General features: G+C 39.2%; 2 protein-coding genes and 1 non-coding gene across 4 annotated transcripts; 1 reads left to right on the top strand and 2 right to left on the bottom strand.

The window, feature by feature from the left end:
* Positions 1-877: 877 nt before the first annotated feature.
* On the bottom strand, positions 878-13,461 carry ap1g1 (adaptor related protein complex 1 subunit gamma 1). The gene is given in 24 exon segments (XM_055229552.1): positions 878-4,362; positions 4,450-4,548; positions 4,638-4,798; positions 4,890-4,991; positions 5,071-5,191; positions 5,277-5,418; positions 5,512-5,616; positions 5,687-5,811; positions 6,062-6,151; positions 6,222-6,344; positions 6,417-6,471; positions 7,127-7,267; positions 7,347-7,383; positions 7,386-7,459; positions 7,545-7,600; positions 7,686-7,784; positions 7,856-7,936; positions 8,012-8,107; positions 9,122-9,197; positions 9,854-9,951; positions 10,040-10,181; positions 10,260-10,384; positions 10,464-10,667; positions 13,323-13,461. Coding segments are annotated over 23 exon segments (2,451 nt in total). The 5' UTR covers positions 10,665-10,667; positions 13,323-13,461; the 3' UTR covers positions 878-4,260.
* LOC117393950 (small nucleolar RNA SNORD71) lies at positions 6,535-6,612 on the bottom strand. The gene has a single exon (XR_004543327.1). It is a non-coding gene; the product is annotated as a small nucleolar RNA SNORD71 (small nucleolar RNA).
* On the top strand, positions 13,455-24,426 carry znf821 (zinc finger protein 821). 2 transcript variants are annotated; one of them, XM_033984316.2, is made up of 6 exons: positions 13,455-13,618; positions 20,011-20,127; positions 20,238-20,359; positions 20,486-20,581; positions 21,052-21,218; positions 21,605-24,426. In XM_033984316.2, the coding sequence occupies exons 1-6, from the start codon at positions 13,615-13,617 to the stop codon at positions 22,512-22,514; spliced, it is 1,416 nt and encodes a 471-aa protein (XP_033840207.1). In that variant the 5' UTR covers positions 13,455-13,614; the 3' UTR covers positions 22,515-24,426. The 2 variants fall into 2 exon arrangements, with proteins under 2 accessions (XP_033840207.1, XP_033840214.1); XM_033984323.2 differs by lacking the exon at positions 13,455-13,618 and having other exon boundaries at positions 20,218-20,359; positions 21,605-23,209.
* Positions 24,427-24,817: the final 391 nt, after the last annotated feature.

Raw genomic sequence — 24,817 nt, forward strand, 5'->3', positions numbered from 1 at the left:
TGGTGCATTGGCCATTTATCATAAAAAACTAATCATGACCTGCCTTGAGCACTCGTATTCCAGTCCGAGCTCCAGGTCCACTGCGACTGCCACGGCACGTCGTGTGACCGAGGCCGGTCTGATGGAGCGTGTGAGGCGGCTGTCTGCCGGAGCCAGACCCGCTGTCTTCGACATCACCTTCGCTCTTCGTGCTCACTTGGTTGGTAGACGCGACGGCCACCACTGAATTATCCTCGTCCTTCATCGCCATGTCAAGGTCTATTTCCTGTTAACAATGACTGTAAACAAGGTAGGAACATAGTGCAGAGGGCACTCGACGAGCCAGTTCCCACGCAGAGGTAAAAAACGCATCATGTGTCCACAGAGCGACCGCCATATCCACAGACTCCAGACTGTGCGCACTGGCAGAATGGGCACGGGACCTGATCAATAAAACATCACATGGGCGGGCAGAGGCGGTTTTATTCAGCAGCCACTGCCCCTTTTTTGACGGAGGGCGAGGGGCTACAGATGGAGACACCCTAATATCACCATAGACATCAGTCTGCACTGCACATGACTCTTCTAAAGCACACGGTGGCATCTTCGGAATTATTAGTACAACTGAGATTATTATTATTATGGATGGGCTGCAGGCCTATAGCCTAATGTTTGGACCATATTTAGAAGATGCATGGTGTGTTGTATTTGTTTTAACAAAATGAAGACAATGTTGAAAAAAGCTCTTGCTGAAGAAGTAGTTGGTCTGTAATTAGGCCTATAGCAAGTCATGGATATACATCTTTAAATGTTTATTATTATTATTATTATTATTATTATTATTATTATTATTATTATTAAAGCTTAATTAAATTAAAACATTATCAACACAAAATCATAACTTTGATAGATTTTTATTTAGGTTTTTGCTTAATTATTTTCTCCAACCCAAAAGACAATACACAGCATAAATTGAAAATATCCCATTTAATAGTTTACAGCATTTTATCTGATCATTATTCAGTCTTGACATTCACACTCACCTTGAAAGTCATGGAACTGTTATTCAGTTCAACGCTAAACCTGACTGAAAGGTCAACCTTAGGCCTCATCTTCCAAAAATTATTAAATAATTAGAAACCCTATGTCGTACAGTACAGGGGAGTTACAAAGAGTTGTTTTTAAAATACAGTGAATGCATTTATAACTGGGACCAATGCAATTATTCTAATGCTTTTACAAGCCCTTTGTTTGCATTTTAATTTACTGCAGCTGTATAAAAAACATCCAATTAATCACGGATTGGCTGGTGGACTCTTACAAACATGACAGAGGGCGCTACCTGACCAAGTAAGAGTACATCCAAGTTCTGTGTCATGAAGTTGGTGTGACAGGTTTGAAACTTTTCTTGCATTTCAAAAAGTAGAAATGAGTATTTACACAGGTTTCACATGCAGCTCAGAAGCTGAAAATTGAAATTGTCCAATATAGGCAAGACATGTCCTACATCATCCCTCCGTCCTCTTTGTCTGGCGCGCACACAGACAGACACAGACACACACACACACACAGAAGGCTACACTTCACACTTTGAGCACACCACTGCTATTGGGTCCACTTCTCCTCATTCACTTGTTACTATGTCCAATGCACTTGTGATATGTCAACTCCATTGTACATGATTCTCGGTAGTCTGATAAGTTATGACAAACAAATACACTGGATGAATAAGACAATAAAACACCACCAATAAAAACATTCAGATAAAAATGTAGCCTATGCATCTCACTGTCATGTGAGGACTTTTGCACAGCTCCTCCTTGTGGTTTTGATCTGGTAGCACAGGCTTTCCCCCTGGGATTGATGCTGGTGAAGCAGCATTGCAGCAAAATAAAGCTCCTCACATGAATTGAATGAAACCCTGATACACACGCCTAATATTCTGACAGGCAAACAAAAGACTTGATTTATAACGTCATCTCACAGATCTAATAAGAGCAAACCACCAACTTAAGTATGACATGCGAAAAGTATGTTGCTTTTTGTTATTTTTTTTTAGTTACAATCGCATGCCATAAAGGCCTAAGCTGCAACTCATCAATATCCCATACATAAGATTTATAAATATTATAAGGTGCAACTTGGCATACTATTAAGTATGGGTATATTATATATGCCAAACAAAATGTATTCTTAAAGATGACAGAATACATGTCAGGAAAACAGGACTGACATCCAGTGCCACATCTATGTGTGCGTCCCTGTTTTTCAGTAGTACAGAACACATCCACTGATCCATGTCAACACCCAAAAGCCCCAAACAACATCTCTGTGAAAGAAACTAGGGACTCCTCCAGTCATGAATGAAGTATGGAGAATAGTAGAACTAATGCAGTTCAATTGCATCTTTTCATTAAGTTTTGTACATATATGCATACAATTTAATTTCTTGTCTAAATCTTTTGTGTTTTATTAATTTGATCAGCTTTTGTTTGTAACTATATACAATATACAGGCAGATCATATATTTTACAATAAGTGAGTGATGATACACGGAGGTCTTTGGAGACCAGTGCTGACTAGATGTATTTAGTAATATACAAGGTGAATAATTGAATTATTTAGAAAATTAAAGATTAATAAAAATGATCTTAAAAAAAAAAAAAAAAAGGATTGAGAGATAGTACAAGAGACAAAATGTAGATCGTACAAGAGATCATTGTAAAAGCTCTCCGTATGTACAGAACAAGCCAAAGTATTTTTCAGCAACAAAAAGTGAATTTTCTCCATATACATACACAGCTCAAAATATTTCCAAAGCTAAAAGTCTTACCAATTTGGTCACAAGTTAAGTTAGACAGTGAAGTATAGTGAAAACTACCCCACAATTAAACATCTGGTGATTCCCACTCGCCATTATGGTGCTGCTAAGTGATGGGTACAATAACACTCATCCTTTCATGCAATGCTTCCATTTCATTTTCAAGCTCATTCCAATGCCAAAACACAAGAACATTGAGAGGTATTAAGAACACTGTCCCAGACAGCATAGATACGATTATAATTTGAAGTCTCTTTGTAATGCAATATCACCACAGCCAGTACCAAAGTACCAGTAGGGATATCATTACTGATTACTTTAGCTGCCAGAAATCAAGATTTCTTTTGACAATTTGATTTCTCCAGGGGGTTTTAGAATTTGTGAAGAACATAAATTGGGACTAATGAACTATATTTTTTGGCCTCCAGAAAATTTCATGTGACAATTGTTAGTGCATCAGCAAATTAAAAAACTATGATCATATTTGAAGCTGCACAGCGACCCCAGATTCCAACAGCATTTAAGAAGACGTACAAACAAAGCTCTTAAGGAACTCAAGAGTTTTATCCACCCAAGTCAGAAAGGCACATCACTTTGATATCAGGCATAAATAATTAAGTCAATCGACTAAAGACAAACGTAAATCATAGTAGTGCGAAAAGGATGAGGGTCCCCAAGAGAGGAGACTTATGAAAAAGATTAATAGACGAGAAGCATTCAGTGCATGGTAACTACATTCAAAACTACCATGTATGTGCATGGTGACCAAAGAAATTTGAACTATTTGCAATCTAAATGCAACATCTCAACTGTAAGCCAGAATGTGAGGACCCAGGTATGGATAGGTTTGATGCAGAAAGTTTGCACATTTTAATTTATTATAGACCCCTGAAACTAAAAAAGAACCACCAGATGAATTTGTTACCATCATGTGACAAAAGTGATGTTATTTTTTTGTCGCCTAATATAAAATTAATATAATCACAGATTACTAAAAGGCTTAAACCTAGAGATTTATGACAACATGTGAGAGTTTGTCCATCAAAGAGACATGTGCCTTTAGGTCAAACTCTGACTGCAAACTGAAACATTGAACTATTAACTGTATTGATAATTTAATCTAATCAAGCATACATTTGACTGAACTGAAAATATTGGATTATTTCTCTTGAAAAGTGAGTGGCGCAAATATGATCTGTGAAGGTAAATCGTGAAATACATGACAAAAAAATAACACACAAGAGTAGTACATTGATTGATATGTTTACCGAATTGTTCTCTATAAGATCTTCATAACATCAACATTTTTCTGTGTTAGATTCTTTGCTGCTTCCCATGCAACTTGAGGGCAGCTGTCTGTGTGTGTCACAGCGGGTTCCGTTGGAAGAAGGAGGGAAGTGAAAAGAAAATAGTTTTCAAAGTTCCCTTAACGGGGCTTTTAGGAGCCACACAGGCAATAATCACTGCCACGACTGAGGTGGGAAGTTGTTCACCTCAGCAAGGTCTTGCACAGGTGAGCCTTTGTGGGTGTAGGTTAACTTGATCCTCATTCGTAGGTGTTGCTGAAATGTGGTCATATTAATCAGGTTTAGAAAGAGGAACGCAAACTGTTGTAATGAACCTGATAACTTACGAGATATTACACCCACCTTCTGTGGATTGAGGACTCTGATGACCTGTGTTACCGTTCCCTGGTTTAGTGCCGGGACAACATTACTGCTAGGTGATAGGAGCTGCAGCTGGAATGTCTGACAGACAGGCAGAGCACATCCATTAGCAAATGGGCCAAATAAATGTAAACACATACACATGTGTAGTTAGGTCACTGCTCGCTTACCTTTGGTACTGCAGCTTGAAAAACAAAGTCTGTCATTTCTGCCTCTGTTGAGTTGGAAGCATGAATGGTGATGACAGCGATGTTTGGATTGGGGTTAGCTCGCTCAAATGTGAAGTCTATCTTCAAACCATTCTTGTTATATGCCGTCATGGGTGGGATACCTTAGCAAATACAAAAATCAAACCATGATGAGCTCATCAAACACATTTTCCACTAAACAAGTCAACAACTAAAACTAAAAAAGACCCTCACCTGCTGCAGCAATATCATTAAAAAGGGGCGGTGAGGAAAGGCCGTCTAGAAGGAAAGGGGGCTGGGAAACCGGGACAGTGGGAGCAGGAGGCGCTGAATTGCCTAATCAAGGATAATAACAATAAAAGGGTTTAGGGCAGATCTAAATTGTATTAAGGAATGTTAACATCCTGTAACTTACCACTTAGCGAGAGATCACCGAGCAGATCAAGAAGCTCTCCACCTGCTGAAGCTGGTTTTGTGGGTAGTGTCTGAATTACTGGAACATCATTACCACCGAGCAAATCTAATAAATCATTGGCCTTAAAAGGAAAGACACCATGGATTTTTATTATACTTTTAGTAAAACAAACATCCTCTTTAACACCCTTTAAACTTCTGACATACCTGGTTGGCTGGCTGGGTGACTGGGGGTGGATGTTTGGTCTCTACAACAGAGGACTCTGTCTCTCCATTGGTCTGGACAATGTCTGTTGGGCCATTTGCCGAGGTTTTCTCCATAATGGGCATACGCTCTAATAAAGCTGGCCTTAAAGAGACAGATATTTAAGTCAACATAAAAACAAAACACAGAATTTACAGTAAATTGCAGTGCTGAATAAATCATACAAAAAGGCATTACCTCATATGGTCATATTTTTTGAAAAGTGCATTATATTCCACTGCTCTCTGCTGCAGCTCCACATCAATGCTACTTCCATATATTGAAACCACCTTTTTGATTCGGCTGAAAAACATGCTAAAGAGTTAAGTAAAAGTAATTATTTATTTAAAAATAATTTGAAAGTGTAACTTACTTAACACTGCTGAAGCGTGTAGACAGCTTCATGATGGCAGTAAGAGCGTAGCCCCGAGTTACAGGAGTCGACAGATTAGACACTAGAAGTCCTTCCAGCACATCCAGAACTTCATCTTCAGTCACCTTCATTCAAACACAGCACAAATACTGTTGGATTAGTCAAGGTAAGAGGGCTGGTGACAAGCAACAATTTTCTTTTGTATAATGCAATATGGACTTGTTGAAGAGCAGAGTAGACCCTTTGCCTGCTCACCTCATCTCTGAGCTGACAAGCCCAAGGTAACTCTTTCCAAGTTTGTTTTGTAAAACTCAGTGATATAAACCAATCGTTCAGTTAGAAAACCTCAACTAAGGAAATGTTCAAATAAAATACCTGGATTGGCTCCTCTTCTTCACATTGTCCAGATACAAGCAAGTCCCCATATTCACCTATGCACCATGACGCCACTTGCACTAGAGGTTGCTGCAGAACACAAAATACTGTCCTGAAACAATGCAATGCACTTTATAATGAAAAAACAGAAGAGTCTTACCTGTGAAATGTCATCCAGGAGTGCCTTATAGAGTCTCTGGACTGTGTAGGCATGCATCTCCACACTGTTGGTAATCAGCTGGATAAGATTGGGAACAGAGTCATCTCGGACATAGCTCCCTGCCTGAAGTCAGAAAGTCAAATATAAAGCCAATAAAAGTGGACAGATGTTTAAAAACTATTGTGGAGCACTTACTGTGGTCAGAACCCTCATAATTGTGTCTATGTGCCATCGTTTTGATGGAGCATATCTGTAACAAAAAAGGCAAACATAAAACTTGAGTAAAAAAAAGTTAATCACATCTTCACGCTAAAAAATGCTGTCAGACAATTTAAGTGTCAGCAATGCATCTCAGACGATGGATCACTCTTTTTTCATCATACAGCCTTTGTATTGAACATTTTTTCTAATCTACCAGGTTAGATGAAATGACTTAAACTGTATTAGATTATGTAATGATGGTGCCTTCATGTGCTGTGGAGAAGCGGTGTCTTTCACTTCATTTGTGTTTTGTTGAAGTTTTTTTGTGGTTGTGGTGAGAGACACTTCATCTGAAAAAATATAAATGCCGGCTGTAAACTAGTACATAAAAAATAGGGGGGGGGCATTTACAGTGTGAATGCTGTATTATTACCTAGGATTCATGACAATAAGCCTATGGACTTAATTCACTATTCTTTATGCTCTCCACCATGGTGAAAGGTCCAAGGATAACTCATCTTGGCAACGCATATATCAAAAATCATCTCAATTCTCAGTGGAAATTACAGAGTGATGGGGCATTCATGGGCAATTTTCAACTCAGACAAGTCATCTTTAGTATAATTCCCATTGCAAATGAAGGCAACATGAACAGAATAAAGATTTTCTTTTTTTTAAGTTTGTAGAAGTACTGGTCATCATACTTTTCTGCAGCTAGAAAGACTCCTGATGCACAGTCCGCTTTAAATTCAGGGTCACAGGAATCCAAAAAGTACAGCAGCTCCTTCATCATTCCTCGGATGTTGTTGCCATTGACTAGAGCAAAGCTTAGTTCCATTGCACGTCTATAAAAACATAGAACCGTGAAAAAAAACCAAAAAAACAAAACATCAATGATTCAATTGTAAACAGCTGGTAATTTACCTTTTAATTGAAACATCCAGGTCTTTCAAACAATCACAATAGTGCTCCTATGCCTTTGCACTGCATTATGGTCCGTCTGTACAGTCTTCAGTAGAGATGTCAATGCCACATATCTGAAAAATATTTGTATCAGTTTTTATAACATTTGGTCTTTTAGAGAAACAATTTAGTCACTTATGTCAAATATAAACACCCAACCTTATATTTTTGTCATTGTTTAAAAGGAAGCGACCTAAAATGTTAATGGCCAAGACCTGCAAAACAGATCAATTATTTACAGATTAGAGCAGATATTACACAGATTGCTTTAAGATTTTATGAAAATAAAAATAAACTCACTCGTAGTCCACTTTCAGACTTTATGTCCATTATGGTCAATACAGTCTCATACAGGATTGCATTGCCAACATTTTTACTTGTCTCTGTATTTGTTGCAACCTGTAGAGTAAATACATTATTTGTTATACCAGCGCGTGGTTAACCTGGCAATTTTATTCTTCAAAACTTACCTGTGCAAGAATGTCATTCATTGCTTCACTAGAGTCATCATCGCTTTTGCCCAAAATTCGTAGAAGTCTTAATATCCGCACCTGTTCACATCAGGGTTCAGATTAATGAGCCTCTTAAGACACATTTGAATACTTATAACATGAGCAAAGCGCTACCTGAAGGAAAGGGTCGCTAATGCCTGAGACATCATGCTCAGGAGAGTACCCGGACATGATTAGGTTCTTCAGGATCCTCACCAACTGTGGAACCAGCTGATCAAAATATTAACAAGAAAAGAATAAACAGCTATCAGCAGTTTTATATCAATATCAATATTAATACTGCATTCATAAGAGTTTTAAAGATGTATTGTGACACACTGACTTTCACAAACATTATAATCTTATATGCTGCACACACATTTTAGTGTAGCTACATAGGCACTATAGATTTTATATTTTAAAGTATACTACTCAAAAAAATAAACACAAGTCCCTACATTAAAAATACACACAAAATGGGGAAAGTCCATAAATACATCTTTTGCAGTGGGGGGTACGGGTGTGGAATAGACAGTCTAAACAGGATAACTTTGTGTCTAATTCCTACTCTTGTATAGTGCCCAACTGCCCATATAGTTTTGACTGAGGGATATAGAGTTATTAATAGACCAACACCATTGTGACCAAATGAGCTTGAATCAGGAAAATTAAAAAAAAAACACAGAAAACAACTGTGAGGAATGTGTTGCACAAAATCCAGTTTGGGATATTTGACTCAGTACACTGACAGTGATGAATGGTGATCACTTAAGATTTATAAAATCAAGGAAAACATTATGACAAAACAAAAGATTTACATTTGAGTTGACTGTGAGGATTACTATTTAAAGCATGCACCAGCTATGAGATCAGAATGTGCTCTTACCTTCTCATTCTAACACAATGCAGGAATTGTAACAAAGACAAATGACAGAAAAAATATGAGGGAGATGTTAGGGAGGGGAAGGTCATTCACTTTCAGAAAGCTAAATATGTTGAGCTCATGACCATGAGGGTGGCACTCCTGAGCGCTGTTACACCTACAGAAGAGAAGGCAGCAGCAGAACAGCCAAAGCAGTACACACAAAGTAGACAGAGTTCAAGATTGAAACGTGGTGCAGCATGTAGAGCTGTGTGTTTACTTAGCGATAAGATAATGTCAAATGTGCAAAGGGGAAATGAGATGCCATGTGTGAGCTTAAGACAAAAGCACTACTTTTTTTCGCTCAGAAAAAATCTCTGTACCTTTCTGAAGTGGGCCAACATATCCGGGCTTCTCTCACACATCTCAGTGAGGAGAACAACTGATGTATGGAGAACACCTAAACAGAATAAAGATAAAAAATACTAATTAAAACCAATTCTGTAGGTACAAAGTGGTGCAGAAAATGTCTGTCCCTCTTGAGCTCAATGTCTTTGTACATTGTCCTTTCAATAAAAGTCTACACTTAATGTGATTTAAATTTTTTGATGGACTGACACCAACTTTTATTGAGTTGGAGTGTTGAGTTGGTCGCCTGTCTCAATAAAATAAACAGTGACTTAGTCACTTCAAGTTCCTTCAAACTGGAAGCATCTCCTGGTTCTTAGTAAAACGTGCTTAGTAGCAAAGATAATTTCAGCGCCAAAAGGAACAGAACTATTGAAAGCATAGACTTAAAAAAAACTTCAGAGCACTTCCCTTCCTGATGTAGAGCAGTGTGCCTGGTGCGGAACGTCTCTTCCTTTATTTTATGCACAAACTAAACCAAACAGGTAGGTGTACTTACTTAGAGTAATTACAAAGATAATTGCAGTGCCACACATAGACAAAACCTATGCACAGGTCACAGGTTTGATCAGGCAGATACATTTACTTTTTTGTGCAAGAAAAAAAAAGACCATGTTTTCAGGGGCTAACCAGCCATTCTGAGTGGTAACAAAAAGTATGAAAATTATTTTTTTTCAGGCCAAGGGTATTTCTTATCAAAACACTTCCCATGGTTCTTCTCGCTGAGCAGGTTTTTTGTGGCTGGAAGGAACATTTCCATAAGTTCTGGAACTTTTCTTATGACATGAACCGCACACAAGGCTGCCTGCAAATATATGTTACAACCAGAAGTCAGTCAAAATCATGTCCAGTGTGTCTGTGTATTCCTTAAGTGTAAGTAAAATGAGTCATACCTTTTTTCTCAAGTATGAGTTGGATGTTTTTAGCAGCTTCTCCACTTCACCAGCCAAGTCACGACACATCTCTGATGAACCCATGCAGCCCAATGTGCATAAGGCCAGACCCTGGACATACTGTGTGCTGTGGTTTAGGTCACTGGGAAAAGCATAAAACATAACATCATGAGGAGCAGGCAGTCTAAGATTTCATCCTCAAGTGTTTAGATGTACCCACTTTTTAATGCAATTCGTCATTAGTAGATGAACATCCTGTCTCTCATCCAACAGCAGCATCGCTCCTAAATAACCTATTCGTTTGTCTGTGAACTTCTGGGACGCAATAAGCTTTAGGCACTCCAGCTGAAAGAATGGACAGCAGTTTACAAAGAATAAAGAATGAATGGCAAACTGTTCATTTTGTGCATATGGACATGCATACCTGTCCAAAATGGGCTGGGTAGCCCAACATGTGCATATACAGTAGCTTTGCCACATTCCTGCAACGATAGGTATTATCTTCTTCTCGGAAAGAAGAGCGGATAGCAGCACACTCTTTCTGGATCATCTCTCGCTCCTCTGCTTGGGTTCGTGCTGTCCGGATAGTCCGGATCAGCTCCCGCAGTCTGATCGGAGCTGGCATTCTCTGAGAACATAAAAAGTCAGTAAATGTCTGATACAAATTCAAGCATCTCTCATCAGGCTTTCATGACTCTGCCAAGATGAATCGCATGGAGGCAGTTGTTCTCCCCACTACTTTTTCAAACATCATTATCAACCAATGATTCTTGATGTAAGGCACTTGGATAAACAGATGTTATAAATGTGATCATTTACAATTAATCAAATAATATTATAATATTTCATTTGCTTGCTCTGCTCAGAAATCAGTGTTACAAAATGTTGTTTTGAAAAATTACTTAAGACTTCAGAGCCAGAACTTACATGAAGTAAAAATTTACAGATACATCTTTTTTTTACAATGAGGGAAAGGGTAAATTAACAAATGTGAAAATTGCATCAGGGTTTATCCATCTTATCAGGGTTCATCTTATCTTTTCAAATAAACTTTATCCAATAGTACATCCCATCTATTTTTATAGCCAACAGATACCCTTTTCAAATTAGATGAAAAAAAAAGAATTAAAATAGGTACTGTCTGTCAGGCCGAATGACTGTGTGTTTTGATGTTTTAAGAAGTAACATGTAATTGATCCTGGATTTGAGAGCCCAGAAAGCAAGATGATGTAAAACACAGCATAGTCTCACTATCAGGTAATGAATGTTATGTTATCTAAAGGAAGGGTAGCCAATACTGACAGTAATCAAATATATAGCTAAATACTTTCTCAGAAGCCAGTTCATTTAAATGACATAGGTATTACAAACGGCAACATGACTTGGACATGAATAAATTGTATTACATTGCTAAAATTTGTAGAACCATTTTTTTTCTTAAAAGGTAACGTTACATAGGACATAGAGTTTTCTTTCTATGGAGTGAGTGAAGCCATAAAGCCCATAATGAAGCACAATATGTGAACATATTACTTGCTATTGCAGGAGGTCTATACTGCATACAAGAAGAAAACTGAAATTCCCCATACTAAAATATCATTACAATAATCCTTCCAATAATAACCTATTTGGGAAAATGATTTGTATCTATCAACAATCATGAACTTATTCATTACTTATATTCACTTGCTTATAGACCCATTATATACTCATAACAAGCTTTGCCTCCCTTGAGTTTTGAGCAGTCAGCCTACATTTGCTTAAGGACACTTGACAACCAGCAACAAGCCACACCTTCCTTATACCACAGGGAGAAACCAACCAAATAGACTGAAAGCTCAATAAAATAATCCATAAATAAATGTAAATGTTGCAACTTCAAACCATGCCAATACAGTCTAGGGTAGTTTAATGTGTTCCTGTTGCCAATTGGTCACCTTAACTAAACCATGCCGTGGGGGACAATTATATTTGAAGGTCAAATATTCATTTTCTAAGTTGGTTGGTTTTCTACATACACATGGCCCCATATTGTGTGTACGGTATACAAGATGAGCCAAAATGTAGAGTTATTGAGAAACCCAACATCTTCAAAACTTGGTCCTTAGTTCATTTCATTCATTAGAGGCAGACAAGTCATTGAAGAACTCAGGAGTGGAACAAGCGCAAAAGATGTTTTCCTCAAATCTGCAACGTGTGCAAGTTGGAAATCAAAGGACTGCAAATTAATAAAAAATGCAGAGTTGTAAATGGATTACTCTTACTGGGGTCAATGATTGTCCACTTCCAAATATCAGCTGACTTCTTCCACCTGTTACATCCTATTTCTAACACAACATTGTTCTGACAATGGCGTTCAAAGACCAGTTGGTTCAGAGCGTGTATTAACATAAATTGAAGACAGATATTGATTTCATCATAATTTTAATACTAGCAAATCGGAAGTGGATTTATAAGAAATGAGTCCACGACCAAACGCAAAGCTAGCCTTAGTTAGCTTTTACGGTGTCCAAATGCTGACGTACGGATGCACAAATGTTAGCACACACCCCTTTATAATAGTTTTAAGTGTTCCATATCCAGCTAATTACACAGGTGACCCTACACTGGGGCTAAGGATAAACATATCAAGTTCAAGATAGCTAACGAGATACATTTGTTGGTATAGAAATAATGAAGAGAACAAGCTAATGTAATAGCAGTTGTTACATGTGACGTGTCCTATAATTATTTATCTATAAACTAGTCATCGTTGCTTTAAATGTTATGTCGAAATTAACCAAGAAACCTTAGCGAAGTGGACATGACACCTAAACCTGTTCATGATGCAGTTTCGGCCTCCTTTAAGCATTGGGATTACAAGCTAGCGTTTCAACTGAGACCTTAGCCAACCTGAACACAACGTTTTTAGTCATGTAAACACGGATTTATCAACCCAATAAAAGCACATGTGAAGACAAAGTGTAATTCCATCATATCTATATTTTGGAGTAAATGTTGTCATAGCGGTTAAGAACATGAACATAATGACTGAATGTACTAGGCTTCACATCCCTAGCACAGCAGGTACTTAGCCGCAACACTACAGCAGTAGCGTTAATGCTAAGCTAAGCTAAGTTAGCCGCTGTCAGGCACAACTCCGGTCCACTCTGAACTGCGACTTCCTAAGCAGCGCCCCAGCCAGTGTTGTCAGCTTAATTGTGCACCAAATACAGATGTCTATCAAAACTTATTCATGATACGAAGTGTGTCCGACAAATGTTAACACCCAAGACGTACTTACAAGCCGGAATGATACCAGATAATACCAGGAATCGTCTCTATTAGCAATGGAAGGAGGAACACACTAGACATGCAAAATGGTGGCTACTCCAGCCTCAGCACATCTACCGCAGGCGGAAGGTTACACTGACAGATCTCAGAGGTTTGTGAAAGAAGTGCGGAGTCGCTGCGGAGCTGAAGTTTGTCATCGATGTTCTGTGATCCTGCCAACCCTGCCTCTTCAGGGACCTTTCAGTGGGCATAACCCTGCCTCTACCGGTGACAGGACTCGATTTTAGTGCCCATTGAGCAACATGGGTAAGATCCGTAAACATTCTTGTTCTGTGTTTGTGTAAATATTAGCTGATTGTGTTGCCAGGCTAATCAACCCGTGCTTTACATATACGCTTACTCTTAATGGTTAACGAGAGGACTCTCTCTCTCTCTCTCTGTGTAAATACAGTCAATGGAGAGGACTTATAATGTGAGCCATCGATGCAAATGCATAGTGTTAGCAGGTTTGATTGGCGGAGTTTCATCGAATTCGCTATGTTTACGTCAAAAAGCCGTAAAAAAAAGACAATCAAGCATATTACCCGAGAACGGCTACTCATGACATTGACAATTGTCACTGTAAATATAACAATGAGAAGATGGAATATTTTATTCTGACCCTGCGGATGGATACGTTTTACCTGGTCAAAGTCGTACTGCGGTCCGTTTACTCGTGGCAGCCAGTGATGACGAATCCCTTATGGTGCTTTTGTGTTCAAGGGCGTCACCTAGAGGCGACTGGGGCCAATTTACTGGAAAATTAATACAAAACTGGTCAAATATTTCTTTTAATAACAGGCATGCTCTAAATACAAAATATACAATATGGGAAAAATACATAAGTGATATCAGCAGTGCTGTAAATAAATGTTTATTGTCTATCTAAGTGAGTTATTGAGTGGCCAGTGCGATGTTCTTAAGTTCCACAGCAAAAGGGAGGGAAGAAGCTGTTTTAGCCAAGACTGTAGGTCCAGCTTCCAGCCTGAGGGGAGTGGCTCAAATAGTTGGGTGAGAAGGGTCCGCCGCGATCCAACCTGCTCACCCATGAGTCCTGGAGACAGGTCACCTGTACCACACAGGGATGGAGGGGGTGAGGTATTCTTTATTTGCAGTTGCACCATATGGCCAAAGCACATTTAGTGAACAAATTCACAGAATGTTGCTATTGTTCAAATAAAGTTTTTTTCAGATTCTGATTCTGGTAGTCTGGTGGTACCCACTCCTCAGAAAAATAAAACATCCTCTACTGAAAGAGTTGATTTAAGTAGCCTGTGCTCTTATTGTTTTAAAAAAGAAATTACAATCACAAATGAACCTGGGTTGCCATTTGTCAATACGTTTACCTGCAGGGGACACAAGTTTTTGCTCATTCTCAGTATGGACAGGTCATGCCTCATGTGAAGCCAGAACCTCCAGAATTTACTCACTGAGCTGCAGAGGCATCACTACCTCTGCTTAATGATTGGCTGTAGGTGCTTCAGACCCGGGTTACGGAGGTGCAAATGGGTCTATTGCAATCTTATTTAAAAGTGTTAGTACCCTCATTTGAGGCAGGTAAAATAATGGCACTTAATGGAATACTATTGTCTGAGCACCCTTTTCACACCGGCACCCTCAGTTAGGTTGTTCTTGACCTGGTCCTGGTCTTACGTTTTAAGCAGTGAGAATTCAGATCAGAGAGAGTCCTTTTAGATTTTTAAATCACTTGATTTAAGCACTGAAACTGGCAACCCATATGAGAGAGACTCCTGTGACCTCTGCTTTCTGATTATAACATAAATGCATGTTTTAATGTCTAATGCAAATGTATTTTTAAATACAAGTTATATTTGATTGGAACATGTTCACCTCGTATCTGCGGACAGTTTAAAACCAAAATCTTACATCCTGTAAGTAAATAGAATGATGTTTGTCCGTAATACTACACCACATTCATTAAGATGGTAGTGTAAAACTTGCCCACTAGAGAGCACTAGTTTACTTTTGTTGAGAGTTAGCCTACGCTTTCTGGTGATGCGGTTTGACGAATTAATAATTAATTCAGGAGTATTGCATGCATTGGCAATTTACACTTTATGTAACCTCAGAAAACTAGTTGATTTATTTTTCCACAGTGTGTATGTTTCTCACAATCCCGTTGGCTCGTGCAGGAGATCAGCTGAGCTCGTGCGTCTCTGCAGTGCGCGCGCAGGGTAGAGAGCCATTGGCTCAGTGGAGCCTTCACTCCACGGGTGTAACTCCACGGGTGTAACTCTACAGTCGAAACGACTGAAACAAGGGATGTCCAAAGGAGCAAACATGTGAACGCATGTACATAATTTTCTTTTTGATTTGAGTCCCAGGCTGACCCGGGCTGTGTTTTTGGTGGTGTGCTGCCTCATTGTGGTTTCTCAGTGCGGAGTAGTGAGCTCAGGACAACCCCACGGGTTTGTGGGACCTTTCACTCATAGCGGGAGTGGACAGTACTATGTCCAGACGAAAACAAACCATCCCCTTCAAAGTTAACTGTGGGTAGCCTTTTTTGTTTTGTTCTACGTGTCGAGTAGTATTAGGCTAAATAATATGCCTAATGCTGCATTTTCAGTTCCGATGGCTGATTGAAATTCGCGATGGTCTGTATTAGAAAGCCTGTACTTTTTTGCCCGTGGATGTTGTGGATTTCTTCTTTTATTTTACACTCAAGTCCTAGAGCTGCCTTTGTGTATTGCTGGGTTTACAGATTAAATGACGTTTGCTGTCTAGGGTTGCAGTTGAGGTGTTTAGTCAGTCCCTGTTCTGTAGTTGTCCTTGTAGTTTATCTTGTGTGTGTGTCTGTTGGACTTAGGATGAGCTTGAAAACTCTGACTTGCCTCCATTGTGTGAAGCACTTGTTGAGAGAGATGAGACTGCTGACTAGTCCATCAGGGACTGTCCAATATGATCTACTAAAGTCATATATGCTGGACCTCTGTCTTTTTAAACATAGTTTAAATGAAATACATCTCGGTCTTACACATGCATTAATCCCTCCAGGCTAATGTGTTTATTTATCCCACTGCAACGCAACAGTTGCTAAAAGTAAAAGAAAAATCTGTACTGTTTGTAGCCACTGTCACGTGTTTTATGGCGAAAGCCTTGTTTGGGATCTGGGTCTATTTCAGGATTTAAGGTGGTTTGTTTTGTTGTCTTGTTCTTTCCCATTATGCTCCTTCAGAGAGGGTCAATCTAGACAGACAGTGGGACAGTCCAGACAGGCTTGACACTCTCACAAAAACTCACAAAGAATTCTAGACAATGCCACAACAGCTCTCAGCCTAATTTGTGTGCACAATTTACTTTGACATAAACCCAGACATAAGCTACAATGGGACAAGCTTGAACTGGAGGTAATGCAGCAAATATACTTTTAAACTTTGCTTTCTAAACCTTTTCTAAATTAAGTTAGGTGTACACACAATCTCAGGGCTGTGCAAGTTATCAAATATATAATCATTATTTCAATTATTGTTCTATCAAATTACAAACATTTGCAGTTGAAAGTACAATTATTTCACTTTTGTTCAGAATATGTGCGTTCACCCTGCAAAATCTTGAGCAAAGCCACTTGCCTAATCTACTCTGACTTTGAAAATAAAAGTGTTAGAAAACAATACTAGTAAATGATATCAGTTCTATATCTCCTCTACATGTTGATGTTAACAGTAGAAGGAATCATTTGAAATAATTATTTCAATTACTGTATGAGCCAAATACTTGTGATTTTGATTTGCCATGATCAAGCAGCCTTACATAACGTTAAACATTTTTAGGTACTTCTTCTCAATGTACAAACTTAATTAGGCATCAGCATAAAGCTTATATCCAGACAGCACATACTTATGTGGAGCCGTTATGGGTGTGCGGCTCTGGCATTGTTCACTGTGTTCGCTCAGGCACCTCACTCTCGTCCAAACAAATAATTACTGTAGGTTATGCTTATTTTTTATTTTATTTTAATGCATTTCACGCTAAATCAGGGACAATAAACTGAAGATATACATTTGTAAAAGACAGAATTTGACCGGGATTTACACATGATGGCAACCTGAGGGCACTTGGGTGTGGCTGGCAAGGAGGTTGGTGTTGAGGTCTCTGAGCTGCATATAACCCACCACCCACAGACCTAATATGACAGTTACTGGCCTATACATATAGACCAGGGTTATCAAACACAGGGCCACAGACTGTTGAACAACACAATTGATCATTGAGATGGGTGCATTTTACACAGCTTTGACAGAGACTTTTAAGGAGGCTTGAAAAATGTATTTTAAATCTATAAAATCCAATGTGATGTTACTGAGATTTTGGTTGTAGGATTACTTATATTTGGTATAAAAATGACTGCCTATGATCAGTTGGGCCAGTTTAGCAGAAGATCTGACCGTCAAAAAAAGTTGGTCTGAGGCCTGCATTTGGCCGACAGGCCATATTTTTGACACCCCCGATAGAGATATAGAATTACATTTATTTCCAATGTGTTTTTCTATCCTTTCCCCTTTCTTTGCTTTCACATAGTTGTGTACGTATTTAATCTCGTAACTTTGTTACTTTTTTCTTATTATTTATATATGCATTCATATTTTTATTACATGAATACAGTGTTTCCCATACATTTGGTTAAAATTATGGTGACACAAATATTTTTTTATTTGATTAACTTAAATTTCATTCAATTTGTGAAGTCTAAATGTCACTTACCGCATGTATTAATTTTTGAACAGTGTAGTCGCGTTTATAAATTTATAATAATACAATGAGCTACAAAGTCTAATTTTGTTATCCCAACATATAGTCCAGCTTTTTTAGACTTCAGGGGAAAATGTTTGACTAAGGAGGGCCATCATAGTCTCCCATATTGGGAAACACTGTGAATATATCACCTCAGTTGTAAATATGCATGTGTAAATATATGCGTACATATATGTGTTTGCAAAAAAAATACTTTTTAAGTTGTAATCCTACTTGTGTATAAACTTTCCTACCTATATATGGCCTATACATTGACCATAATTGAATTCTAATCTTGTTTTTATGTTTATTTTCTTACACTTGCAATCTATCAAACCTTCCTATCTCATAATAATTAAGGGGAGTGCAGTAGTACAGTCCACTTCTGGATCTACACTTAACACAACATTTAAACATTAAAGTAATCCTTCCTCAACATTAAAGTTCTGCCATAAACAATAACTTTTCAAGACCATTTAGAAACATTTTTTTTCAATATGCAAAAGTACAACCTACCCTGTCAACAAAGCAATTTACAGAGTAGAAATGTTCAAGTTCAGGATCATTTTACATTGTGTGCCTTGTTAATCAGTGTGAGATTAATCTGATGTCTAGCCTTTTGCTGTATGTTGATGGAGAGGCCCTTGTGCTTCCTGCAGTTTCAGACGTTCTTATGTGTCTGTCTGTGCTTTTGAACGGGATGGTGACCGTGAGCAGGGGGAGGGACCCCCCCCCAATGTGTGGAGTCAAGTTTGTGCAGTCTGTCTTTTGTGTGTTTTGTTTTGCCTCCCGCCCCCCCTTCCATAGTAGCCTCTCTGCTCCTTCTTGTGGGTGATGAGTTTGTCTCTTTGTCTGGATCCAGTCAGACACTGCGTCACCTCCTGCCTACAGACTCTCACATAGACCATAGACAGATAACATCACAGAGCCTGGGAGGAGCGAGGAGAGGCAGATGTATGGACAGACACTAGAGGGGGATGGGGAGCCACACATCCATTATTGGCCATGTGCTGTGAAGCTCTGGTGGGGTGGTTCATAGTTCAGTTAAAGCACTGACAGTATGAATGAGAGGATGAGAAATAAACAGCTAAGTTACAAACTTTACACACACTTAATGTTATTTGTCACTATGCTAAATTATCTACAAAGGGAGCTCTACCACAATCTGAGAGAGTCAATAATATTGGAGCTACTTGATAGTTCTATTCTTGATTTTTAATGCTATTGTTTTAAGATTTTTAGGAGCTGCTGAACAGTATTCAGCAAACTCTCGCTGAAAGACTCTTGTCTCTCGCTTTAGTTTTTTATCCACAAATAATGAATTGGATACGTTCACTTTGTAATTTTTTAACTCGGCTGAACATTTCTTTTGCACTCATGTGTCAAGTGTTGGAAGTCAACCTCTCCTCCTCCTCCTCCTCTTTAGAGCTGAATGGTGTAGAGATGAGACAGTGTTCAGATCTTTTGAGAAGAAAAGACCAAGGGCGAGCCAGGCTGTTTATGTGGGTGGTACCAAAGGAGACAGAGGAAGAGGGACAGAGAAAGGCGGGATACTCGTAGAGAAAAGTGCAGGATTCTACGTGTCCTCTCGGACTGCAGCATGGCTGTCAAATACATGCATCTAAAATCTTTGATTATACATCTAGTTTTATGTCAGTGTTGAAAATGATGAGAGAAACAAAATACGTAAGAGTTACTCACAAGGCACAGGGACGAAAGAGAGCTTAGGGTGATACGTTTGTTTTGGAAGTGACAAAGATGGGTGGGTTTAAGAATCTGCCAGACGGAAGGCAGATGTAATATCTTCTTGGATATGTAAAGAATATCACTGTGATGCCTTTCCTATTTATGTTCAGCATTCAATATTTCAATATTAATTATATGTCATTGTATGTCCTTGACTCCAGGGCCATTTCACCCAACAGGCATGGCAGGTCTCCAGCACACCATTGGAATGGACAGCCGTGAGGACTTCACAGAAGAGAGTGAATGCTCCCAGCTCCAGGGCCAGGACAGTCTCTCAGGTACTGACCCCTGTCCACAGGACACAGACCAGTCTGTGGGGTGTTAGTGAGAGTAAGCCCTGCTCTGCTCTCTTGTGTCTGTATTGATAGGGCTGTGTTTGCCTCCATAGAAGACAGTGACAGTGACCCAGACAACCACGAGGAAGATTTATCATACGACGCCTCAGCTGACGACCCTATTATGAGCACACAGAGAGCACAGTGCCACCTGCAAAGAGCGGGAGTCAAAGAGGTTAGATATCCCAAACTGTGTCCATAGATTTTCAAATGTTTATAAAATGTCATTGTTAGTTTGAGCTGGCATATTTTTACTTTACCTCACTCACAAATGAATGTGCTGCGCTTTTGTGTTATTCAGGAGAGTTTGGATGGTGGAGACCACAGCGCCTTTGCTTGTCCTCTCTGCTCACTGGACTTTGGCAGCCCTGAAAAACTAATTTCTCATGTCTACCAGGTGAGCAAGTTGGTGTCTCTAAACACACCCTGAACAATCTTAAAGTAACAGTCTGTAGAGCTCTACTCTAGTTGTCAAAGCATTTTAGAAAACATTGGAGAGCTAAGCTTGCGAATATGATGTGGGATCAACCAAGTCCTTTGAGATCAAATGAAATCTTTCTCAAAAGGAAAGAGGGCGACCTGGCCAAGATGCACCTCAGCAGACACAGGAAAATAGTTAAGAATTCAATCATAAAATGTCTGCAGCCATATGAAATGCACAGATAAATAGGGCCAGTTTCTCTGCTAGACTTGTGTGTCTCCTTTCCATCTGGAATGTACATGCGGGAAGTGTTATTCCAGCTTAACATTTATGCAGAGTACATTTCACTCATTGTCAGAAAAAAAGGATCATTTCAAGTGTACCTGTAGTTTTTCTGATGTGATGTTTTAAACTCGTTTTTATATGGTTTTGTGATCTGCAAACAGCATACAACCATGATGAGCAACAACAAGAGTTATGTGTGTCCAGTGTGTGGGCGAGCCTTGAGTTCGCCGGGCTCTCTGGGAAGGCATCTTCTCATCCACTCAGAGGACCGCCTATCCAACTGTGCTGTTTGCGGCACACGCTTCACAGACACCAACAACTTCAACAGGTTTACACATTTACAGCCTGTACAAATGGATTTACCAAATGTGAAAATAATATTGAGTAACAAATATAATACAATACAATAAATTATTGATATGAACCAGGTTATAGAGCAGTATCATTGAACATGATAAATACAATAAATTGTGTTTTTTATTCTTACATACACAAACTAATTGTCTCAGTATTATGAAAAAACCTGAACACTGGTGATACAAGAAAAAAGTAACAACAAAGTAAAATGCCAGAGACAAGATAATGTGCAATTTAGATTAATTTGAAGTCATATACAGCACTGTTCATCTCAACATATTGAGCTTTTTGGAAATATGTTTCACTGAGAGGTTTCTGATTGACTGACAAAATGTTTGTCTCATCCTATCTTTACAGGGAGAAGCTGAAAGAGGTTCTTGACACAAGCAAGTTTGAAGTGAGTGGAGGCAGGGATGTGTGTTCTCTGTCCCTCTCCAGCAGTCCCATGGGGAGCCCAAGCCCGGTGGGACGGTCCTGCCACGGCTCTGGTTCAGCGCCCTGTCAGCTTCCTCAGGGTCCATGTGCTCCCTCAGACCAGGACCCTAATCTATGTCAGGGTCCAGACCACATCTCCAGTCAATGCCAAGGGCCCAGACCATGTGCAGGCTCGGACCAGCCCTTCCCTTCACTGCCCGACAGTCTGCTCTCTGAAGGCCCATCGCTGGTATCAATCCCTGAAGCTCTAACCTCCTCTACCTCTGGCCTTCCTCCCATCCCTGATATTCTCAGTCCCATGCCTGTTTATCCAGCAGGAGTGCTGCTAGTGTGCAACAGCTGCGTCGCCTATCAGCAGTTGGTAGACACTCAGTCACCAATCAGAAAGTGGGCATTACGAAGGAAGAATGAACCTCTAGAAGCTCGTCTGCAGCGCTTAGAGCGGGAACGGACAGCTAAGAAGAACAAACGGGCCTGTGAAACTGAGGAAGAGAAGGAGTTGAGGAGGCTTCGTGACCGTGAGGCTAAGCGCATGCAGAGGATGCAAGAGACGGATGAGCAGCGTGCACGAAGGCTGCAGCGAGACAGGGAGGCTATGAGGGCCAAAAGAGCAAACGAGACACCAGAGAAAAGACAGGCCAGACTGATACGTGAACGAGAGGCAAAGCGTATCAAACGACGACTGGAGAAGATTGACCCAGCTCTGAGAACACAGATAGAGCATGATCCCGCAGCTATGGCTGCCCTCACAGCAGACATGAGCCTGTTCCAATTCCCCTGTCCCATGCCTGTCTCATCCATTGATAATGGTTTGTTCATGAAGTTACCCTGATTAGACCAGTCAGAAGACAGATCATCATAATCTCTGTCCCCCCCAAAAACATTATGATCATTCCCAGCTGCTTGTACAGCCATCTTAAATTGGCCTGCTTTGTCCTAATGAGCAAATTACCTTAAGTTTCTACTTTTTACACTTCAAACCTTATGAACAGGGATGGATGTTTCATGTTGAATGGTATTATAGCATGTTGTAAAGAGATTTATCTATTCAGCTGTTGATGAAAACAGGTACTTTTCAAGCTCAGCTACTGTATATTTTATTTGTGATTTTGCACATAGACCGTCAGTGATTGGACTGGAGATGTTTTTGGCCCAATTACTCTTTGGTCAACTCTGTTTGCTCAATGTTTTGAGTTTAATGGTGGTTGTACCTCTTTTCAAGCTGCCAACTTGGATTCAACTTGGAAGACTACCTACCTCAGCTGGCACCATGAGTGCACCCTCATTCCTGTGGCTTACAACTCCAGGCTATTCTCAGTACTGTACACTTATTACACAATGACACAAGATGTTTATTGTCGCCAAGGCACTTTTATTTGCACAAAGGCATTCAGAACATTTATGACATAGTAACCAGGTTCACACAGGTTTATTTATGGTCTATCAAGCACATTATCAGTGTTTAAATCTTTTTTGTTTCTTTTCAACTGTCTGTGTTAAATTTTTTGTAATCTAATTTGCCAATGTTTTTACGGAGCTTTCATTGGAGCATCTCTGAAAACTCGGTATGTGCTGCTATTGCTGTTGCTGGACAGTACATTCGTTACCTCAGCTCTTGCATCATAACTTTGGAACAGAGTGGTCATAGGGGCACAATTCACTGTTATCTGCTAACAGGTATGTTTGTAAAATACTTGAATTTAACTGTTTTTTCATATGGAAGTAAATCATAATATTGACATGTATGCAATATTTGTAGCTTTTTCCATGTCATGCAGACCTGTAGTATTCAACCAGGAAAGTTAATTCTGGGTTAGCTGCGTGAGCTTGGTATATGGCATTGAGGTTTGTTTTCTATCCCCATTTGTTCATTACACCCAGGGTTGTCATAATCAGTTAATATGAAAGATTACATTCATCTCAGTCATCCCAGCACCTATTTAAGATATTTAAAAAGTTGATATTGTGTTATATTTGAGATATCTGACTGAAATTAGTTGGTCTTTATCATATTAAAATCCATATTTTGGATTGTCTTTCTTATCTCACTTTTCCTGTACCTAGAGTTTAAACGACATATATTGTTTTGGGGAAGTACATGATGCACAACCAAGCACATATTTAAAAGTCACTTCTAGGTATGTCTTTATCAAGCTTTGAAATGGATCAACTTCTATGCAACATACACAATTTATCAATAGCGTCACAAAACTATGCAGTATGCAAGTTTACTTATAAAATAGTGTCAAAAGATGAGCTTCTCAGGCAATCTAACTCAGTTAAGAATATTAAGAGCCTTCTACATTTTGATCCATCATACTTCATCAATTAAGTCTGCTATTAATGTAAAGGGTAGTTGTATTTCTTTTTTGTTTGTTGTACAAAGACAGGGTCTCACGTCACATCATACTGTGCCCAGAGCAGCATTCAACAGTTTTGTGTATCCTGACTATGAATACTGGGTATTCTCTAAGGTTTTTACTTATTGACTGCTGTGATGCCGTTTTATTATAAAGTTTTGTCCTTTTGTTGACAGTTTGGGGGAAGTCCCAAACTCATTGGTATTAGACTTAAGGCACTGGGGCGGAACAGTTTTTTTCTTCAAAGCAGGGCCCTAAATATTTGGTAAGCACTGCATGATGTAAAACTGCATTCCTCAAATGTTCAGTATGACTATGTTCAAATGTTTATATGCCTGCCTGTTTTACAGTGAACAAAATGACAACACTAGCCTTTAAAATTCAGGAGTTGGTAATGTTCGTGTTTACAGAAAATCATGACCAAGGCCAAATGAACAAGCTGAACTGTTAATTATGCTTGTCAGTATTTCTTGGTGGAAAGCCAACATGTGATTTCTTTAGCAGTTGTACCGTCCCTGACTAAACTTGGTGAATGTGGATAAAATAAACAAAATTTACTACAACAAAGCTGCCTGCTTATTCTCAAAGACTGTAAAAAAAACAAAACTGTTCCTTCTTATCACTAATGAGCATTGTCCAGTTGGGCTTGTACACACTGATACTGGAGAACATAACACTTCATCAGAGGTGGGTAGAGCAGCAACTGTAAAGTATATTTCTCAACTATTATGGCAGGTGAAAACAAGTAAAATTTTATTAAAAGTAAGTGTAACTG

The sequence above is a fragment of the Periophthalmus magnuspinnatus genome, chromosome 3 (assembly GCF_009829125.3).
Source record: "Periophthalmus magnuspinnatus isolate fPerMag1 chromosome 3, fPerMag1.2.pri, whole genome shotgun sequence".
Classification (NCBI taxonomy): domain Eukaryota; kingdom Metazoa; phylum Chordata; class Actinopteri; order Gobiiformes; family Gobiidae; genus Periophthalmus; species Periophthalmus magnuspinnatus.